The sequence below is a fragment of the Gymnodraco acuticeps genome, unplaced genomic scaffold, assembly GCF_902827175.1.
Source record: "Gymnodraco acuticeps unplaced genomic scaffold, fGymAcu1.1, whole genome shotgun sequence".
Lineage (NCBI taxonomy): Eukaryota > Metazoa > Chordata > Actinopteri > Perciformes > Bathydraconidae > Gymnodraco > Gymnodraco acuticeps.
In genome coordinates this window covers 269,326-289,441 of record NW_022990772.1, presented here as the reverse complement: position 1 = coordinate 289,441, position 20,116 = coordinate 269,326, and the positions used below count along the sequence as shown (strand labels likewise).

The 20,116-nt window shown below is 40.6% G+C and overlaps 1 protein-coding gene across 7 annotated transcripts in view; it reads right to left on the bottom strand.

The window, feature by feature from the left end:
* Positions 1–20,116, bottom strand: part of frmpd3 (FERM and PDZ domain containing 3) — a 108,389-nt gene that overhangs the window by 13,969 nt on the left and 74,304 nt on the right. For 3 of the 7 annotated variants that reach the window (XM_034232618.1, XM_034232624.1, XM_034232619.1), the window contains 6 exons: positions 4,911–5,023; positions 4,647–4,801; positions 4,393–4,495; positions 4,066–4,111; positions 3,349–3,453; positions 638–745 (listed from right to left, as the gene is read on the bottom strand). In XM_034232618.1, coding sequence (XP_034088509.1) covers positions 638–745; positions 3,349–3,453; positions 4,066–4,111; positions 4,393–4,495; positions 4,647–4,801; positions 4,911–4,951 — 558 coding nt within the window. In that variant the 5' untranslated portion in view covers positions 4,952–5,023. Of the gene's footprint in view, positions 1–637; positions 746–3,348; positions 4,112–4,392; positions 4,496–4,646; positions 4,802–4,910; positions 5,024–20,116 lie in introns of those variants that run through there. The other 4 variants (XM_034232622.1, XM_034232620.1, XM_034232621.1 and 1 more) reach the window with 4 other exon arrangements.

The window sequence follows — 20,116 nt, the reverse complement described above, 5'->3', positions numbered from 1 at the left end:
TCTGAAATCTAATAGAGTCTGTATAATGAGTCTGTCACACTCATCTTAGAGGCATAAGAGGCATAGAGATATAAATGACCTCCGTCTGACTGAATTCATTACGGTGAAGTTTCTCAAAATGAAAGCTCTTTTTTTTCTTTTCTTGTCAGAACAATTCAAAATATAATTTTGATATTTGTCTTGAGCTATTTATCATTATCGTGTCCCAGACGTTGGTGATATGGAGAAATCACATGGGCTTTGGTTTTTAATGATAATTACTCCAAGTGATGTTTTTAATTAATGATTATATTATTTCAAAAGCAATTCCATAATATATCATGGAAAAGAAACCAAAAATGTACACCAGTATGCTCATTTTTGTTTATTTATAATATGAGGCTTCATTTTAAACATACAGTAATTGTTTTTGCCATCTGGGCGCAGCAAGTTAGGCTGTGACCTTAACATATTATCACCTTTTTATTTGATTGTCAGAAAAAACACTTTACTTCTAGCTCTGATTTGGTCCTGAGAAATGTAGCTGCTTCTAAATGCTCCACCGGTTCACCAGCTTGACTCTAACTTGGCCATTTGGTGCTGGGCAGTTGAAGTAGTATGTATTTCCCATGTGTGCAAATCTGTAGTGAATACATACCCTAACAGTGGTCCGGCTATCAAATGTAAAGGACTTAATCTGTCCATTCTCCAAGAACACCTTCAACACATTTGGTATGAGTAGCAAGGAGTCGTCCTTGAGCATTGTCTGGAAAAGATGGAGGAAGAAATCAGCTTTTGTAGTTAAAAAATAGATGGTACAAGTGAGGACAAGGAATATTACTTACAATACAAACACAATAGGCCTTTCGCTATTGAGGCAACAACAAGATAACAAATAGATACTAAAAATAAATACTTTTTTTTTCTTGATTGTGAAGGAACAAAGAAGAGATGAGGGGACATACTTCAACTGATCTTTTGAACATGTGAGAAAGAGCAAAACTGTGGATGCCCACCCCCATTTATTGTATCAGGATCAAAGAAGAGCTTATTCAATTTCTCCAGTCTATCAATTCGCAGGGCAAATTGAATGCTGCGATTGAAAGCACGCATAACAGAGTTTTGTGAGGGGAGGCATAAGAGGAGAGGCTCGATTCAAGGTTACTGCATATAAAGTTGTTGATTGATTGATTGCTTTTACTCAAATTGTTGGAAGAAAAGTTATGATATGGAGTTCAGTTCATTCTCGCTAAAATGGGATGTGGCGGTCATTCTCTCCCGATTTTTTTATTTTGCTGAGGGCTTTTTAAGAACATTACTCAGTTCCTATTATGAAGTTTGAAAGGAACACAGTTGTGATCAGAGGGAAGGAAGGTATCCTAATGTAATACGATCGGCCTAAGGGTTGTAATGTGACAAAGCAAGGATAAAGCCCAAATAAAATCACTCCCTATATTTTTTTGTTTTAGTTTTTTTTATGTGATGGTTGGATTTGTAAGAACAGAAGGGAAGACATTACTTATGAAAGTAAAGGGATGTGGATTCATTGCAACAATATATCTCAGAAAATGCACTGTGTTGAAATGGAGAGCTGTGTCCACAGCAGATGCCCGGCAGTCTGTTTTTGGAGAACTTAAGTATTCAGAAGGCTACACAAGCTGTTCTTTTGTGCAGATTGGAAGTGAACAGATCTTTCTCTATACTACAGAATTAAAGCGAGGGTGAACTAATGACGACACGGCACACACAGGTCTATCACTTTCTTTGACAGGCCTCTACCTATGTTCTTATTGTGGGGGTGAGCTGCAGCCAATTTGTAACATACAGGGATACGTGTTAAGAGAATCAAATCCCAGCTCAATGCCATGGCCTCATCTCTTCCCCTCTTTCCTTTTCCCAATAAACACCACGCTAGCTGTTGAACACTGATAAGTCTTTAAGTGATCAATAGCAGCCTCTAAATGTCTTCCCATGCGTTGAGCCGTGGTGGTTAAAACACCTGATCACTTTTGCCAATCCAAGCAGCTTCCTCCTATCGCTTCATCAACAGTTCCCTGTGGTCTGTTCTCAAGCTACAACCAATCAGATTTGACAATTATAAGAGGCAAACAGGCACCAGGCAGCTCTCCTACAGTGTTGCTATACCACTTAATACAGCTGTTGGCCTTTGCTGGTTTGTGGGAACACCTCATGCTTTAACTAAAGTCTTCATTTAGGTGTGATTAAGCAATCTCTGGGTTTCACGTGGTGTTGACTACTGGTGCTGCCAGGCTAGAGTGGATGGCAAACACAGCTGTAATGAATAGCAATCTAGAACTGTCTACCTATCTAAAGGTTATCAGGAACCTGCTGGTCCATGTCATGAGCAATCCGTTTTTTCCCCTTCCTCCATTAAGTTCAGGTAAATGGAAAATAAAATGATGAAATAACCTGCCTTTCAAGTTCTTATTCTTTATTGATTGTCGTTCTTTTCATCTTGTTGCTCCCATTTTATTTACATTAGTACCTCCTCTCCCCCCATGCTTAACACAGTCATCATAGACTGTGTAATTATTGTTGTCTCACTTAGGACAAACACTCTTTGTCCCCCTACTGCCTGCATTTTTTTGTATTTGAGGCAAACATAACACAGTGATGAAAATATTGCCACTCTCAAATAATTTTATAAAGAGCTGCCCAATAAATGGTCATTAAAACAACCAAATAAAAGAACCAGGGAACAGGTGACAGCTCTGTGCTGAAGGGGTTGGCACTTCAGTATTTTCATACCACTCAATATTTTTCTGCTTTTGGCAAAATGCATTTGAACATCTTTTTTGATGTTATTAGAGGAACTGAAAAGAAATATGTGGTAAGAAAAAAGTACAAAAGTTTCCCCTATGCCAACATGTAAATTACAGTAGCCTATTCCCTCGCCCTCCAGTAATCGATGTGTACAGTGTCTTGCTTCATACATATTTATTCCTTTATGTCTTCATCACACATTGGGATAAAGTGAAACCCAAGTAACAAAAGAGATGTATTCAGCTTGTTGATACGTCATTTAAGTAAATTGGGATCCTTATAGCTCTGCCCTGTGCGTTTAGGTAAGAGTGGACACCAACTGTAAAACATTTCAAATGCCTTTAAAAAAGAGGAACAAGGTCCTCCTGTGAGAATTCAAATCAGTCAGCGGAGCAATTTATTCGAAACCAAACCACTGGACCAAAGGCTCACACAGACACACACAGGAGAGGATGGAGAGAGGATACTGGAGGCTTTTGCTGATCAAACAAAAGCAATGCACAGTGGGATATACAGTAGAGGGACAGGGCAACAGCATGAGATTGCATGCACATGTCACAGGGAGACATGAGTAGCTGAACTTACTGAGTCTGGGTCGCTGATGGACACTTGCTCTGAAAAGCGCACTTTAGGCGGGTTGGTTCGCAGGCGGGCCTTTTTGGCTGCACTTATGAAGGCAGACTTAGGTGACTGAGGATAAACAGAGAGAGAGGAACTATTGAAACAGCTTGAAAGAAGAGACATAAATGAGAGAAAAGCCCCTGTGACTGACAGCGCTAAAGAGACGTGTGTCGGCTAATGCTGCTGCAAAGCGACAACCTACTACATGAAACTCAACCTCTAAAAGTTTGAGTACTTTTTCATTGCAGTGCTTGTTGGTCCGAGCACAATTAAGATGTCATTGACAACAGGAAGATAGGAACTGCTGCAAAACTCATATGAATACAAAATAAATATAGGTAACTAAATACAAAATTGTATTTGACTTTATTTGGATATTAATATTGTTTTATCATCTTCTACAAATATCCATTGCAGTTAGTAAATAAATACTCTATTTCTGTTTCCTTAACATGGCTGGCTGCACATACACCTTGTGTAGGTGTTATGGAGCTATTCTGAAAGGGTTTCCTAGAAAAGAAGTTACTGTAATGTGCTTCTTAGGGTTTCTTACAGTTGGAACATAACACCAATAGTGTTTGTGTGATTCAGAGCGACAGGGAAAGTATTAAGACTGATGAAGAGTACGAGAAATCTCAAGGGAGAGGAACATGAAAGAGAGTGAGTGTCCCAGTATACTACCTGATGGGGCTGCAGCACAGCGAGAAGTATAGTGTCTTTGCAGCGTCTGTGGAAAGAGAAAAGAGAGTGGAGTGTGTTAGATAACACCACGGAGAGCATTGTTTTGGAGAGCTCCTCCAGGTTTATATCTGCCCTTTCTTTGCTGCCCTTCAGCTGGGGAAGGACTGTCTGATCCACATATTTGTGTTGATGTAACACATCACCAGCAATAGGAAACAGCTTGTTCCTTTTGATTCACCCCCTTAACCCATATCCTCTTCACTATTACTTTCCCGTGTTGCTGCTCCCCTCCCCCTCCCGCCCTCCTGGGACAGTAAAGGATGTTACCTTACAAGGTCTATGACTCTCTCTCGGGGCGCGTCGCTCACCGTCTCTTCGTTAATGGCCAAGATCTGGTCTCCAGGGAGAAGCTTGCCAAAGGAAGGGCCGTCTGCATATGAAAAGGGACAGCATGCAAAGTCACATACATGCAGTTCAAAGGAAATTGGAGTTAATTGGAGTCTTCATGTGATCCCTTTCTCACACACACACACACACACACACACACACACACACACACACACACACACACACACACTAACCAGCAGAGACGGAGCGTACAATGACAGGCCTCTGGCTGCCTGCAACGAAGCCGAAGCCTTGGGTCGGGTGGCGCTGTATGGTGACCTGTCGAGCTGAGGCAGGACTCAGGGTACCACTGTCCGTACCATGTTGGCTCTCCTCTAACATTGCAGAGCTGCAGAGTATACAAAACACAGATTTTGAAATAAAAGAGTAAAACATATTCTTGGAAATCCCAAAGGAATTTGCTGTGACAAGTGTCAGGGTCATGTGTAGCACACTACCTGTCACATGCGTTCGTGTGTCCATCCTGGACCTTGGCCATCCCCTGAGAGGAGGGATCAGCATGGGACAGGGTCGCACTGCAATGGTCTCTTTCTGCTTTGCAATCATTCACCTGGACAAAAGAAAGGAGAAGACAAGGGATGCAAGGACATAAATAAGTGACCCTGCTTTCTTCACAGCATGCGAAAATTCCCTTTGTAGCATTTTCAAAGTTACAATCGCAGAAGCACACTGTCGCACAAAACAAATCTTTTAGGATTATAACTCTCCAATGTCAACACGTCGGCTCCTCACAAGATCCTGCAATTCCGTGAAGAATCTCACAGAGCATAAGTGCAAATGTAGTTATTTGTATTGCTAAAAGCATCTGACATTAGAGGCCTGCCTTTAGAAGAGGTGCAATTATGAAGGAGCTATGACAAAATGCACATAGAGCATGTCTAATGGAGACGTGTTTGAGTCTGCCAGCCTCTCTAAGTGTGGACCAAGCTACTGCTGTGAACCACACATGCTCTTTTACAGATGCCTGTGTGGGAGGCAGTGAAAGCAAGATTACTGAAAGACTGAGTGAGTGTGTATGTGACACGTGGGTTTCTGTGTTTGTGGCAGAAAAATCACTGGAAAAAAGATTGACAATGATTGTGTGAGAGCCAGATATTTATGCTCATAACTGTGATCTAGGACTCTGATGATTACTGACTAAAGATGAGACACCGATTGTGATGTTAATGGTGCAGATGGGCTAAAACAGAAAGACACATATTGCGGTGCTATTGTTATGCAGGGGTACACTGTTGAGAGCAAACACCACGCTAAGTGGCACGGGCAGAGAACAAACTGCCAGGAACAGGAGGCTGAGGCACATTAGTCAATAGCTTAGATTCATATTCCTGTCACTTGTTTCTGATAAGAGTGGCTTATGGGGAAGCATGGCTCATTTACAATTCCAGTGAGGCATTACTGATCTCTACCTTGTATCATGGTATCAGATGAGGGTTGATGCATCCCAGATAGGCTTCATATTGAGCTCAGTCCATGACTAAAAAGCCATTACATTACGTGTGCTTTGAATTACAATTGTGATAATCATTTCAAAAGATTAGAATTGAGTAAAAATGTCTCTATTCAATATTCAGCTGACTTACTAAGGATCCAAGGTGCACAGTGTTGACAAATGACGCTGCACCAGTTGGTTTTGCCTATGAAAAAGATAAGATGTTTTTGATTGAGAATGATTATTTTCTCCTTTGACTCTTCCAATGGATTCTGACAGAGCATTTCTCTCCCCATTTATTCTCCTCCGTTCTGTCCTTCTAATGTCTTCCTCTTTCCTACCATCTGTCTGCCTCTCCATATTCTGGAAGGGCATTCTGTTGGATTTACAAGGAGGTGCCAGTGACTAGCCGTTTATCAGGTGTCTGTCATTATGAATGTGACTAACTCCTCAGCATCTCTTCCCAAATTCAAAGGAGACAATACATGACCTTGTTATGAATATCCTCTACTCCCACCTTGTCTATTCATTACAAAGCCATCATTGTATTTCCATAGTTCCCTGGTCTTTTTTGTACGTGTCAAAGCTAAATGGGAAAACTGAAATATAGCCACCAAAATCGTCTTTATTCAAGCCTACGTAACAGTTATTGAATCAGAGGAATATGTCCTCCTCGGTCTGTTTCTGTCCACATCCTCTGAGGATGCCACACAGGATTTGCAGCTTTGAATTCTTCACTTAATTTACAGACGAGTTTTGGCGTTCAGAATAAGAGATGAGGAGGAAGTGAACACGGGAGATAAACGAAGATAGCCGTGGGGTGCTGGTGGGGTTTTCATGTCTGCAAAGATAAACAGCCATTCCACAGAGGGGCAGACCTTTGGTCGGGAGAGGACACCGAGGAATTCTGTCAAGAAATGAACCCCAAGGGCATCGGCAGGCCTGCACGTTGCTATGGCTACAGCTCTCGGTAGCTTGTTGAAGCTCGGGTTCATGGAGGGATAGTGGGTGGATTAGAATAGTGATGTGGCTGCTATGAGAGAGAGAGAGGGCTAGCCAGACGCTATTCCATCACCCTGCAGCCACTATGGCAAGATGCCAATATTTAGTCGGGCACAAGAGGTCAGGGTGTCACATACCTGCTCCGCTCCAGAGTCCCAGTCTGTAGCGGCTCACCAGGCCACAGGGTCAAGGAAGAATGACCTTTTACGTATAAACCTCCCAGGCCTGCATTCTAACATGGCTATCATTATAATGGAGGGACAATGCATTTCATACAGCAGCATTCCTAAATCATTTCGTTCCAGGATCAGCTGACGATGTCGATGTTGATCCATCATTAACCAGTCAGTCTGTTTTACCTGCTCTTAATAAATATAAGGTTTATCACGTTAACCTTGTTGGTTCAACTCTTTGGTCATGCTTGAGGCAGTAGTAGTTTGGATTGAAACCAGTGTTTCTTAGAATCTAAAACCATTGAGAAACTGAGTGGCTGAAGTATCTGTGCTACAGATAGGAAAATCATTTGAATTTTTTTGAATAAATGACATAACTGTGCAGATTACTTTTGGAAAAGTCTTTGGTATATTGGTTTGATGCATCTGAGACTTGTGTTGGTTATTCATGCACAATTAAATACATTTGATTTACAATCGGTGTTTCTTTTAAACCCATATTATGGACTTTAATAAACAACAACACAATATTTCTTAACCCAGTGCAGCATTCCAGATTTTTTTATTCACTATCAGACATGCACTTCAGGTCAGCAACAATGTATGTTTTATAAACCAATAGGAATATCTTCCAATTCTTAAGGCTCCAAATGAAAACAATAACTAATTGCCAAATGTTCTCTGTACATGCAATTGCAGTAATCTTGTTTCTTTGGTATGAATTGCCAGTAAACTACAGAAACACCTCAACACCATTAAAGTTGTGCTTGGCTTGTGATGGGCTCTACAGGACATTTGCTGTGAAAGACGGCAAATTAATCTAGTCTGAGAGCAAAAAGGAAGGACATCTTTGCCATTGTGAATGCAAATAGCAAAGCTGGGGCCCTGTTCCGGGAAATGAGACATACCACTTAGAAACCCTGAGGAGAGGGTGCAGAAGTTGCCTCTCCTGTAGCCTTCTCACATTTTACTACACTCTACGTCCCTGCTGCAAGCATTAAGCATTTGTCTCAGACTATATCACCCAAATTAAATATTATCTATTCAAAATTGTAAAAGTATTTTAATAACTTCATCTTGCTGAGGAACTTAGACGTTATGCTTATAGGGGGTGGAGTAGGTTTACATGTTAGTCCTAATTTATGTCTCACTTTTCTAAGCAAGTACAAAAACATGCTTTGTAAAACATCTATACATTTTATTAAATGCATTTACAGGAAATATTGTGCGAAATATAAGGAATGGTATAATGTTTGTACTGCAACTAGCTATATCGGAGATTATCGAGAGCTTGACCAACATTGATTTATGCATTTAGGGTAAATTAATGCAACATTTGTCCTCATGCTACATAACTCATACTTAATTAGTTTAGCTTATTCCCACATGCAAATGTTGCGGTCTTAGCCTTTTGGATGATTGCATCTTGAATGTAGATTCTTAATCATGGCTTAATAGGAATTAAAGACTCCATTCCACTGACAATTAGCATGGCACTTCCACACGGCACTGAATTATCTGGCCTATTACCCTGTTGATGCTTGAGGAATTTTCACTTATTTTACTGTTGCACTAATTGTTAATCTTTCCGATTAACTGTGTCTGGTAAATGCCTGAATTATATATTTTAATTTGAATCAGAGATGGAAATCAACAGCAGAGAAACTTGGGAGTTGTGATGCACTAATTGGAAATTGACTACGGTATGTTATTGGATCATCGCCTTGAGAAGCCAGACAAAAGGTGAGAGCTATCGCCGATTATTTATGATGGAAAACAGACAGAGCTTAGATTCTCTAGCTGGCTAAATAATTCATGAACTTTAGAACGCATCAGCGCAGGCATTTTGTCAATACAATTTAATATCGGTGTTCCATGTGAGGAGTTAGTGCCACCATAGTTGTATATAGCTCAGTTTGTTGTGTAGAAAACTGATCTGAGCAGACCTTCAGTCTTGATTGCTGCTTTGTAAGCTGAAGCTATTTATGGCAGCTGGGATGGCACGCCTTTTTAATAAAAAATGTTAATGGACATTCATAAATCAAAATAAATATAACTTACATATACATGACCTCTTAAATTAAAATAAAGTGAACATTAACACCAATATTATCATTTATAAAATGCCTATAACAAAAAAAATAACAAGCAGCAGATTTTTTAATTAAAGGGATAGTGGAAAATCCGCGAATTTTGGGTTTAAACTTATGTATTTTTATTAAAAATAAGCATAATAAACAATTTTTAAAATGTCATGCGCCCTAGTTTTCATTTTATTTTCAATTTTACTGCGCCCCTCTCAATTGAAACGAAAACTTCGGGGAATCGTCGGGAATCTTCGGGTGATGACGAGAGCATAGGAAGACGGGCACAAACAATGGCGGACATTCAATAGCATTTGCATGTGAATAGCCGACCTTTATTAGGTGAATAGATGTGTCAATACTTTTATACCGAGTATATTGCCATAAATATGATGATGATTATCAGTGAAAAATTCTACGTGACACAACGACATTGGATTAACCTTGAGATGCGTTTTATTCCGTTGAACACAACTTTGATCACAAATCAAAAAAGGTAAGACGTAATTATTGTAATATTTTTGGAACCGGATGTTGTTTACTTTCTCTTTTCTGGCTGATAGCTCCAGGAATTAGAGGTCTTACAGTGATGACATTACTGTGTGGAATCTGTGGAGTCTCAGCTTTAAATCGTATATCTTGTTTGTGCAGTTAAGATAGTAATAAGGGCATTTCTACCGTGTGTTGTGTGTTAAAAAAGCGGTTAGCATTAGTTAGCATTGTTTCGCTCAATGCTAATTCAAAGGCTTGGTATTACTCTTGTGCCATCGTCTGGCTCAATATTGTCACCATCGTCGCTTACTGAACCGGATTCAGATTCAGTTCCTAAAACGACATTTTCGTAGGAAAGCCGAGAGGATGTTTTCTGACTCGCTATCATCACTGGATACCTCGTACAATCCTTCTTCTTTGTCTGGTATATTTGCCCTTCCACGTTCATTCTGCATAGACGCCATGGTTTGTTATCGTATCGTCTTCCTAAGTTTTTCGTCACTTCCGGTTTGGCTGAGTCGAACATTTCGTTTCTAAAAAACTTCGGGGAAGCTGCAATAAAGTGCTTCTAACATGCGTAAGGCAATTATTATATTTTTTAACAGTGTGTGATTGTTTTGGTACGTAATTATGCTTGTATATAAGTTAAACGAAACTATTTGAGGTTCCATTTCCACTATCCCTTTAAATATACCCAACTACAAAATAAGCAGGTATTAAAGTGTAAACGGACAACAAAACGGAAATGAAAAGGCCTGATGGTGGTGCTAAATCAGAGCCTATCACCTGTTCCTCAGTCTTTTTCTCATCATGCTATCTGTGTGTAGTGATTCCAATACCGTTACCCATAGCCTTGCCTTTAACAGTTATTACGAGCCCTGGCTCAGCCTTACTCACCAAGAGCGCAGCGCCTAGCCTTCTTACAGGCAAAGTCACTGATCAAGTCCTTGAAGTCCAGCTTTTCTAGCCAAACTGGCTTTTCAATGGACAGCATGGCAAGACTGCAAAGCCTTATGTGGGACAGGGCTGCGGAGCCTAAAGATGGATCTGTTGGTCCTGGCACCAGGGGGAGGGACAACTGATTTTAGTATGAATAGCTGCTAAAAATGTACCTGCATTTATTAAATGTCAGCTAAAAGAGGAGTGAAATGAAAAACCTCTGAAATTTCTGTGAAGATATTAACAGCAAAACATTACAATTATTATGTTACAATGGACTACGCTTAGCTAACAGACTAATTTCCACCAACTCATGGACCACACCCACCTTTTCTTTTGAAAAACTGGGTGACATACTGTCGCTCTTTAGTCCCTCTTTCTTGTCTTTCTCTCCTTTCTTTTTTTTCTTGAAAGCCTGACTTTGTTAGTCGTTGAGACATCGTACACACGTAAGTACTAGCATCCCTGCTCACATGCTCTCACTCTGCTAGAAAGGGCCGGTGCTGCACAGCGTTTGAATGCAGGACCAAACCATTACATGTAAATAGAGGGGGGTGTTCGATGCTTTGGATAATTAACTTTTGGAAGAAAATAAGTTAAATGAATCGTAAGTTTAGTGAGTACATTATCAATATGACGTTATATTAATGTTAATTATTGATGATTGATGAAAGGTTACTTAAACATTTTTTCTTAATGTTCTAAAAAATGTTGGGGCCCCTGTCAGTCACGGGCCCTTAGAATCGTCCTAACTTTTCACCCCCCCTGATTCCATGGAATGCTCTTAACATTCCGATAGCAATGAATATCTTAAAGGTGTGGTAGGTAAGTTTCAGAAACCGGCTTGAGATACACTTTTTGTTATATTCCATGGAATGCTCTTAACATCCCGATAGCAATGAATATCTGAAGTGCTTTGACAAAAAATCCATTAAAAAATGTCATCTGTGGGAAGCAGTAGTACTGTTAAAAAGTACATCCCGGCTAAACGGATTGGAGTACTTCAATGACTCGCAGCAACAGGCGGCCACTTTCACCAGTCTGCTGACGTCATGTGCGCGTTCATGTGTGTTGGAGGAGGTGCTCTGTAAGGAAGTCTGAAGGAAGGGGCGGATTATTTTCGGCTGTGTACTTTCAAATTTTAGTGCACTCGAGCCAGTTTCTGAAACTTACCTACCCCACCTTAAGTGCTTTGACAAAAAATCCATAAGAAAATGTAATTAGTGGGAAGCCGTAGTACTGTAAAAAGCACGACCAATCATTTTTGCCGGCCCGGCTAAAATAACTGGATGGCCTGCCTGCCTGCCTGTCAGCCTTCCATCTGTGCACACATTTATCTCGTGCCCTCATTGGTCATGTGCGCGTTTGTGTGTGTTGGAGGAGAGGCTCTGTAAGGAAGTGGCAGGTTTTCTCCGGCTGTGTATTTTCAAATTCTAGTATTGTATTGTATGCTCCCTAACCAAAAGGAGAGGAGAAAATGCTGCCCCACAATGCATTGCAGCCGCAGCATTTGCCATCACAACAGTCGGCCGTTCACGGAAACAACCGATTATGACCGATAAATGATATCATGAAAGTTACGGTGCTTATTAAGCATTTTAAAACGTATGTGGTAAATTGCCAAAGTGCTTTTTTCTGAACGTTCATCAGTATTATAATCAAAAAGAGAAATATGAACGTTAGTTTTTACTGAAATGATCAAATAAAGTCAACATCTCACAGTCTTTACTGAGCTGTGTGGGGTTTGTTCAACTTTTAAATATGTTTGAATGGTGATATACACAGTGATAGATGGTAAGGACCAGAGATGGGGTCGTTACTAAAAAAAAGTAATATATTACATATTACTTAAAAAAAAAAGTAATATATTACACTACTTCGTTACTCTCTACATAAAGTAACTCGTTACTTTACTCGTTACTTTACTCGCAGGGCCGGCCCGCCCCTATAGGCAGATCACGCAGACTGCGGCGCACCTACAGTGTAAGCGCGCCACAGTTTTGCCTCTGCGAGACTCCACTTGCACCCCCAATTACTATTGCATTAAGGAAGACAACACAAGTCTTTCTTTTTATATGCTCTAAAATAGGCTACCAGCCTACCACAACAAGCTAACAGTCTGTGAAACGTCAAGACGTTAATTAATGAAACCAGTTCAAGACGCATTATTCTTATCATTCTTTATGAGCGCATAACGGTAAGGTATCTAATTACTTATGTATTTAGTATTCCATAACTTAGTAATAGAGATGGTCAAACTAAAGTGGTAGAGACAGAATTCCTACAATGAAGCGGGACATTGAACTGTTCACCCGTGAGAGGGCGATCAACAAAAGAGAGCGAGCGGCGCGTTTGAGGGAGTTTACAGATGAAAAGACTCATCCATGTTTATGCAGCACTGCACGTGGAGATGTGGTCTCGCAAGTCGCGCAGATTACATAGGCCTACATGTATATAAACCTGCGGCGGAAACCCCTCTAGTCTGTCAGTGAGTGTGATTATTTTATAAAAGTAACGGAGTAACGCGTGCCGGGGCAATGTTAGTAACTGTAGTGTGATTACCAACTTATAAAGTAACGCGTTACACTACTCCGTTACCGGCGGGGTAATGTTATTACAGTAACGCGTTACAAAGCGTTACAAAGTAACGCGTTACAAACAACTCTGGTAAGGACTAACGTTTATAATAAATACATTTATGATTTTAAGATATTTTCATACAATCATACGTATTGGGATCATTTGTATTAATGTGGACCGGAGGGAGAGGGTGACGAGCATAAGTTTCACTTTCCTTTTTTTATTTCAATTCCAACTTTTGGTCATGAAGAATATGTTTCTCTGTTGTCCACGTTCATAAAGCATTAAAACAACAGCATCAGAGCACGGTGCAGAGTCTCTAGATGAGTTTACAGTAGTCCCTCGTTCTTATTAAACATCCATGTTGTAGTCCGCTGTATAGAAAACTGTAGTTTCCATAGTTTCCCACAGCAGCAGACGCACATTCATGACGTCCGCTGGCGCATCATAAACACGTCGGATAGTGAAAGTGCATTCGGATTCTCTAAAGTACCGCGGTCTCTTCTCCTAAGTCCTTTTGAATTCTCCTATCCACTATCCCTTAACCCCGTGACGTTTCACTCAGAGGTCAAGGAATAGGAGATAGGGTTAGAATTTAGAGCTGATTTTGGATTATCGGACGGCAACCCTGGTTTCTCCAAAATGACCTACCCCACTATAAGCAGCTGCACGTTGGCCTGTTAAATGATGTTGGATGTCAGTGTGCAGATGTCTTGGAAATCAGTTTTAGTTATACTTTGTTTTTCGGCTTGAAATGTTCACTCAGTTACAAGGAGTTAGTTAATGGTTGTCTGTTACACTGAGGCTGAGGACATCAACAAGTTTGCTAATGGAGGATAGCACCAGGCTTAACGATGCTTCTCGATGTAACTCTCAGAACTCTGTTGCTACAAGGAGAGGATGGAAATAGGCTGCCATGAAGGAACTATCAGCCAAAAGCTCTTCCCAAAGAAAATGAAAAAACTCTACAATTGAAAAGCAGGCTCTAGCTTCAAGGCTTATATATTGTTCCTCGTGGGCCAACGTTGGCCCGTATACATTCCTCACAAAGTGAAAAAATAAAACGTACTGATAGCATTGTCCCCGACAACAGGACCTTGGCAGCACACAGAGAGGCAGATCAGAACATCACAACAACAGCCCCAGCTCACAGTGCGCACACACAGACCGGAGGACAGTGAGTTACTTTGGTTGCCTTTTTTTAATAAATTAAACCCCTGTTTGTTATATCTGGACAAAGTTTCTTAAATGTGCCTCCTTCCTTCCTAGCTGCTTCCTTACTGTAAATTAATTTATTTGAGTGTGATAAGGTACTATAATAAATAGGAGCGATGGTTATTTATGTGATGCTTAAACAGGGTCAAGGGCTTGGTAATAAATAACTCAGGCTGGCGTAAAGCCAGACAGTTAAACAGGGACATGTATATCTGGGAGAATTCACAATATTGCAATGCAGACATATTTTTCCAAAACAAACTGTTATTCCTTCTGATTAACTACCAACATAAATACTGTTTGTATTTAGCTGCTAATTTACACAAACAAAGTCGGTGTTGAATGGCTGATGTTTAAGTGTAGTGTTTGCCTGTGTTTAAGACTTCTTTCTAGCAGTAGGGGTTGTGGGAGAAAAATGCAACGTAATTCACTTTTTTGTGCTTTTTATCTGCTCCTTAAGAAGATGCATCCAAACCATAGCTGAACATATTTAGGAAAGGATAATGCAGCATCAAATATTGGGTTTTTTAAATATTTAGAATCACTGCTTTATCTCATTTTACATACATATTTATGTACTTCTCATTCGATCACTGATAAATCCTCCGTCAGCCTATGTGCAGGCTGCCTGCATTTCATATCAAATGCAGCAAATCCTTGAATCCGCCAAAATCCCGTTAGGATTGTGAAAGAGGCGACACAATAATCTCGCCTGTGAAATGAGCCTTCCTGGACAAATACTCTCTGTATCGTGTATGGCCTTTAGGAAACTGCAAACATTAAAACAGTAATCCAGGCAGCACTGTCTTCAATATGTTTTCAATGCCTGTGATAAAATCTAAATGTTTGAGCTGTTTTTTGATAGGATTAGTGGTTGTGACCTGTGGTGACAGCCTTTGCACTGAGAGAGCCAATCAGATGAAGCCATCGGCACTGGGCCTAATCCCCTCTGTCACTGCAGGCTGCCCCGGCCAGTCCCGCAGAAATACTGCAGGACAACGCAACAAATTAATTCTGTGGGGAAATTGAATACTGATGTATCAAAGTTAGTCCTGAACTTCTCCTATCTACAGGGATCTTTAAACCTTAGGCAGACCCATTTGACAAAAAATTGAAGCAGCTGACATTTGTTTTCTGTTATCTTTTGCGAATCCTTTCTCTTTTGTCCTTCACCATTACTATGCAGTTGTATTCATTCTTCTGAACATATGTGCACTGCACCCTGTGACACCCAGATACGTGTCCAATGTTTCTCACTTTTGTAGGAAGACTCTCCAGCCAACCCCTCTGATCCCTGCTTCCAGGTAAACACTAAAAACTCAATCTCTGTAAACCTTACTTGACATGCTAGCAGCTTGTTTGCTCCACACAGTTGTCAGTTCTGTCATATGAAATACAGGTACAGACTAAAAGACTTGTGCAGCTGCAGGATCCATCACTCTGTCAGTCTCTGGCTGTGATCACCCGCTGGCCTGCCTGCTAACATGGCTGCACCCTTCCCTCTCTTTACACCAATGACATCCCTGGTAGGGCCAGATGGCAGCCATTTAAAGAACTCTGCTTGGTTTCTCACTTTCATTTTCTGAGCTTGCTGCCCATCTATACTGTTTTTCTCTGTTAATCTCCCTGCCCCCCCTCTCTGTCACTCTGCCTGTCTGTCTGTCACCACCTAGTCTCTCTCCTCTAACAGCCAAAGCTGACTGCCAATTGAAAATGGATTTTGGTTAAAAGGAAGCCCTGGCATGGTGATTGATGCAGCAAGGAGAGACAGAGCATCAGCTCTTAATATGTGTGGAAAATGTCTAATGAATGTTTACAGACAGTTGGCTGAGTTGCTGATCTTTTCACCTTTCCTGCTTGTCAATTAGCCAATTTCTTTATCTGGCTGTCTAATGTTGGACGGCAAGAGTTGGAATAGTTCATTAGATTGTGACTCAGTGGAGAAAAGTTGTTAGTTGTGTGTGTACCTGATGTTGTTAAGTCTCACAAAAATGTGTGTTTGTTTCATAGGCATGTAAGCATGAGCTTTCTTATATCATCTGCTTATGTGTTCAAGATTCCCGGCAGTTATTTGCACTGCAGTTACATGGTGACTCCCCGCTGGGCCTAAGCATTGCGGATTAAAATAGGAAACTGTATTTCCAAGATCTTTCTTGATTTATAGTGTAACATGAATAGCAAACTCCTTCAAGGAATAACTAGGTTTGTGTTTAGTGTGTGTAGCCCCATCGAACGCTAAAGCTGTAAACGTAGCAATGCAGGATGTGTTCAGTAGGTCTATTTGTCTACAACACAATTTCTCCAACACCTCAAGACCTAAACCATGTTCCTGTTCTCTCTTGCTTGCAAACTGCTGTTTAAAGTCAAGTTGGTTGGCACTGATGCTAGCAGCTACAACAGCTCAGGCTCACTGAAGGCGGGTTATCTTTCACTTTGGATCAGTTATACTCATTGCATTGCCAATGCCTTTGACATGCCATGTAATTAGTAGCAACAAACTTAATGAAACTTAATGAAACAAAGTAAGACACCAAACATTAACTGTGATGATTCCTTTGGATGAAACCCGGATCCAGACCCTCTTAAAGCAAGCGGGCCTAACACGGTGAAAAACAAATGGAAAATGAAAATACAGGAATGGTGTGTCTTAGTTTTGTGTACCTTTTCTCTGAGATGTTAAAATGTTAAGATAAAAGTGAATGGGGTTTGGAGTGGATGTGACTTCCTCACAATGGAGTTCACAACCTTAAGGAGGATATGTCCCACAAATTCACTTTCCTCTCCAAATTCTATTAAGCAATATATGCAGACATGAAAAAAACAAACAAATGGATTTGGTTGGGAGTTGTAGCTTTAACAGGCTGAGCATCCTTACCTGAAATGACCTCCCTCATCATCTCTCCCTCTCTGAGTTACTCTGTTTTTGCTATAGCGCCTCCACCATGACAAATGAAGACTAACGATTGAAGACAGGCTCTTCATGCTATGTCCTGCAGTGTAATCATTCTAATGTATAAACAGGTGTCGGTGTTACACATCAATGATTCATTGACATGTAAACATGTTTTGGACTGTTTGGCTCTTAGGATTTATAATAGGTAAACAGTGTAAATAGAGCTCAAAGTATGAGCTGATTCATCATTTTGTTGGTTGAATATTTTAAGTCATGTTGTAAGTAAAACACCAACAACATATATTTTTCTTGCTTTTCAAATCTGGGTATATGCTTTTTTTGTTTTATAATATTGTTAATCCAACATATTTGGTTGTTGCTCAGTTAATAGCACGGCCCAGGGGCCTCATTTATAAAGGAATATACGCTAAAAAAATGGCGTACGCCGGTTTCTAGGCAATGTTTGCGATTTATAAAATACTAATTTGGCGGGAAAACGTGCGGTCCTCCACGCAAACTCTAACCTATGCGTACGCACTAAGCACAAAAACGGGAGAGACGAGAAACTGCGACACCGTTGGCAGAAGGAAGAATGGAGAGAAATATGTGGAAATAATACCATAAATAAAATGTTACCTCTCATTTATCATATATGAAGAATTCATTTTCAAACATTGATTAAAGCCAATCTTAAAATGATTAAACAAACGCCTGTTTGAGACTCCTCAATGCACACAAAAACATAACTTGGAGAAATAAATAAATACAGATATGTTATTTAAAACCACCTCGAATATGTTGTGTTAATGTTATGAAATGTTTTCTCATAAATGATGCGGTAAGCAGGAGGACAGAATTACGTCTAAACTGACGCCGTTTTGCATTTCTATAGGTTGTAGATACGAGCATGGTTTTATATACTATAACGTTTAATCATGTTTTATGCCGTTTGCTAAGACTTGATAAATCGCTCGTAAAACACAGGAGGTATGGAAACTAAGAACACCATGTGTGGTAAATTGTACAGCTAATATAACACAACACATTAGTTGTATTTCCTTTAACTGGTGGATATAGAGTTGCTGCCGGGAGGGGGGGGCTGCAGTGGAGACGCTGCGCACAGCTGATCGACAGCTGGGACACAAACCACCAAATACAAACAAATAATTCAGATCCAGTCATCATGACTCCACTCCGGAGGGATTCCCCGATCATTTCTTAGTTTCTCATCAAGGGCGTGTCTCCTGTCCCCGGTACAAACACACTGCCTGAGGAAGGCTATGTGTATTTTTTTTGTCATTAACCTTTTTCGGACCACTTATTTATTTATTTTGGTGACGATCCGACCTCCATGCTGCTACATGGTTCAAACTGCATCCACCAAACAATATGATTTATCTCGACCTCCCCAAAATAACCAAAATCTGACACGGTGTGAGATGTCTTTTTTAGCTGTTCTGTCGTCATTTCCTGCGATCTTCTTCATAAAGTCAGTCAGAATGAATGAATGAATGGGCAAACATGGGCGTTACGTGAAGCCCGCAAAAGCTGCACCGCATTTCGAGTTGATTGTGATTTATAAAGGGAAACCGGCGTAGGATGTGCCGTACGCACTTTCCTCGCCGGTACGCAATGTTTGGTGAATCGGAAAATGTCGGAACATTTCTGTACCTATTTTTTGGATTTCTACTACGTAAGCAACCTTCCCACGTGAATCCTACGCACGGCGTTATAAATGAGGCCCCTGATCACTTTCTTTATCTTTACAGACCAAATGATTAATGCAAAACTCAAGCAAAAAATGGACTGATTCATTGACAATGAAAATAATTGCAGCATTGTCAGCTGTTGATTTCGCAGGCACACATCAGTCCCAGTTGTTGTGGATCACAGGCAGTCCCTGAGCAAAGCTATTGGGAGTGTTTTGAGTGTGTGTGTGTGTGTGTGTGTGTGTGTTTTACACAAATAGACAGCTAGTCCTGAGTCCAGCCCAATGATATGCTTTACATTCATCACTCAGTTGTTACGCACTGCACTACTTTTAACGTTGAGCATCTGGGGGGCCTCATTTGTCGCACTGTGACAAACTTTATCTGACAGTGGGTTTCTCTTTTAGCCGGAGTCAGTTACAACAAAGCTTTTCTGTAAAGACCTTGAGCCTGCTTCATTGGGTTGGGATCAATAGTCAGGCCTTCTCTCTGGCATACACACGATAAGACCGACATGTATGGAGAGCATTGACGGGGAGCTGTGATGGATCAACGCGGCGGTTAAGAGCCTGTCACTGAGCAACGATTGGTTGACGAGGTTAGCCAAACAGATGTTCAGCCCTGACGCTCTCTGCAGGTCACTGAGCAGCATCTTGGTTGATAAAAGGCAGATGAGGTTAAGAAATGCAGCTCATCCATGAAATAGCTTGTTACGACTTCCACTCACTTCCAAAGCCATAAAGAAAATATTTATAGAGGGCAAGGAGCACAATTTAATGCTGTCCAGACACTGCGGTACTGTGTAGAGGTCAAGGCAAACATGGCGGTGCTGTCTGATGAAATCCAACGCGGTGTCAGCATTCTTATGTTTTTATTCCTCTGCATTGCCCTCATAACTTTACGATATATATATAATATATATATACAATATTCAGAGTCACCGTCACAGCTCCTGATACACCATTTAAACCAGAGCCTCTATAAAAAGATCTGATGCTGTGCAATAGACTTTGCACTTTATTGCAGAGAATTCAGGTTTTTTCAGAGGTCACAATTTGACATCAAATCGAAAAACGTTTTGCATAACTATGGTACATTACATAATGCCGTAATCCCCGTTCACT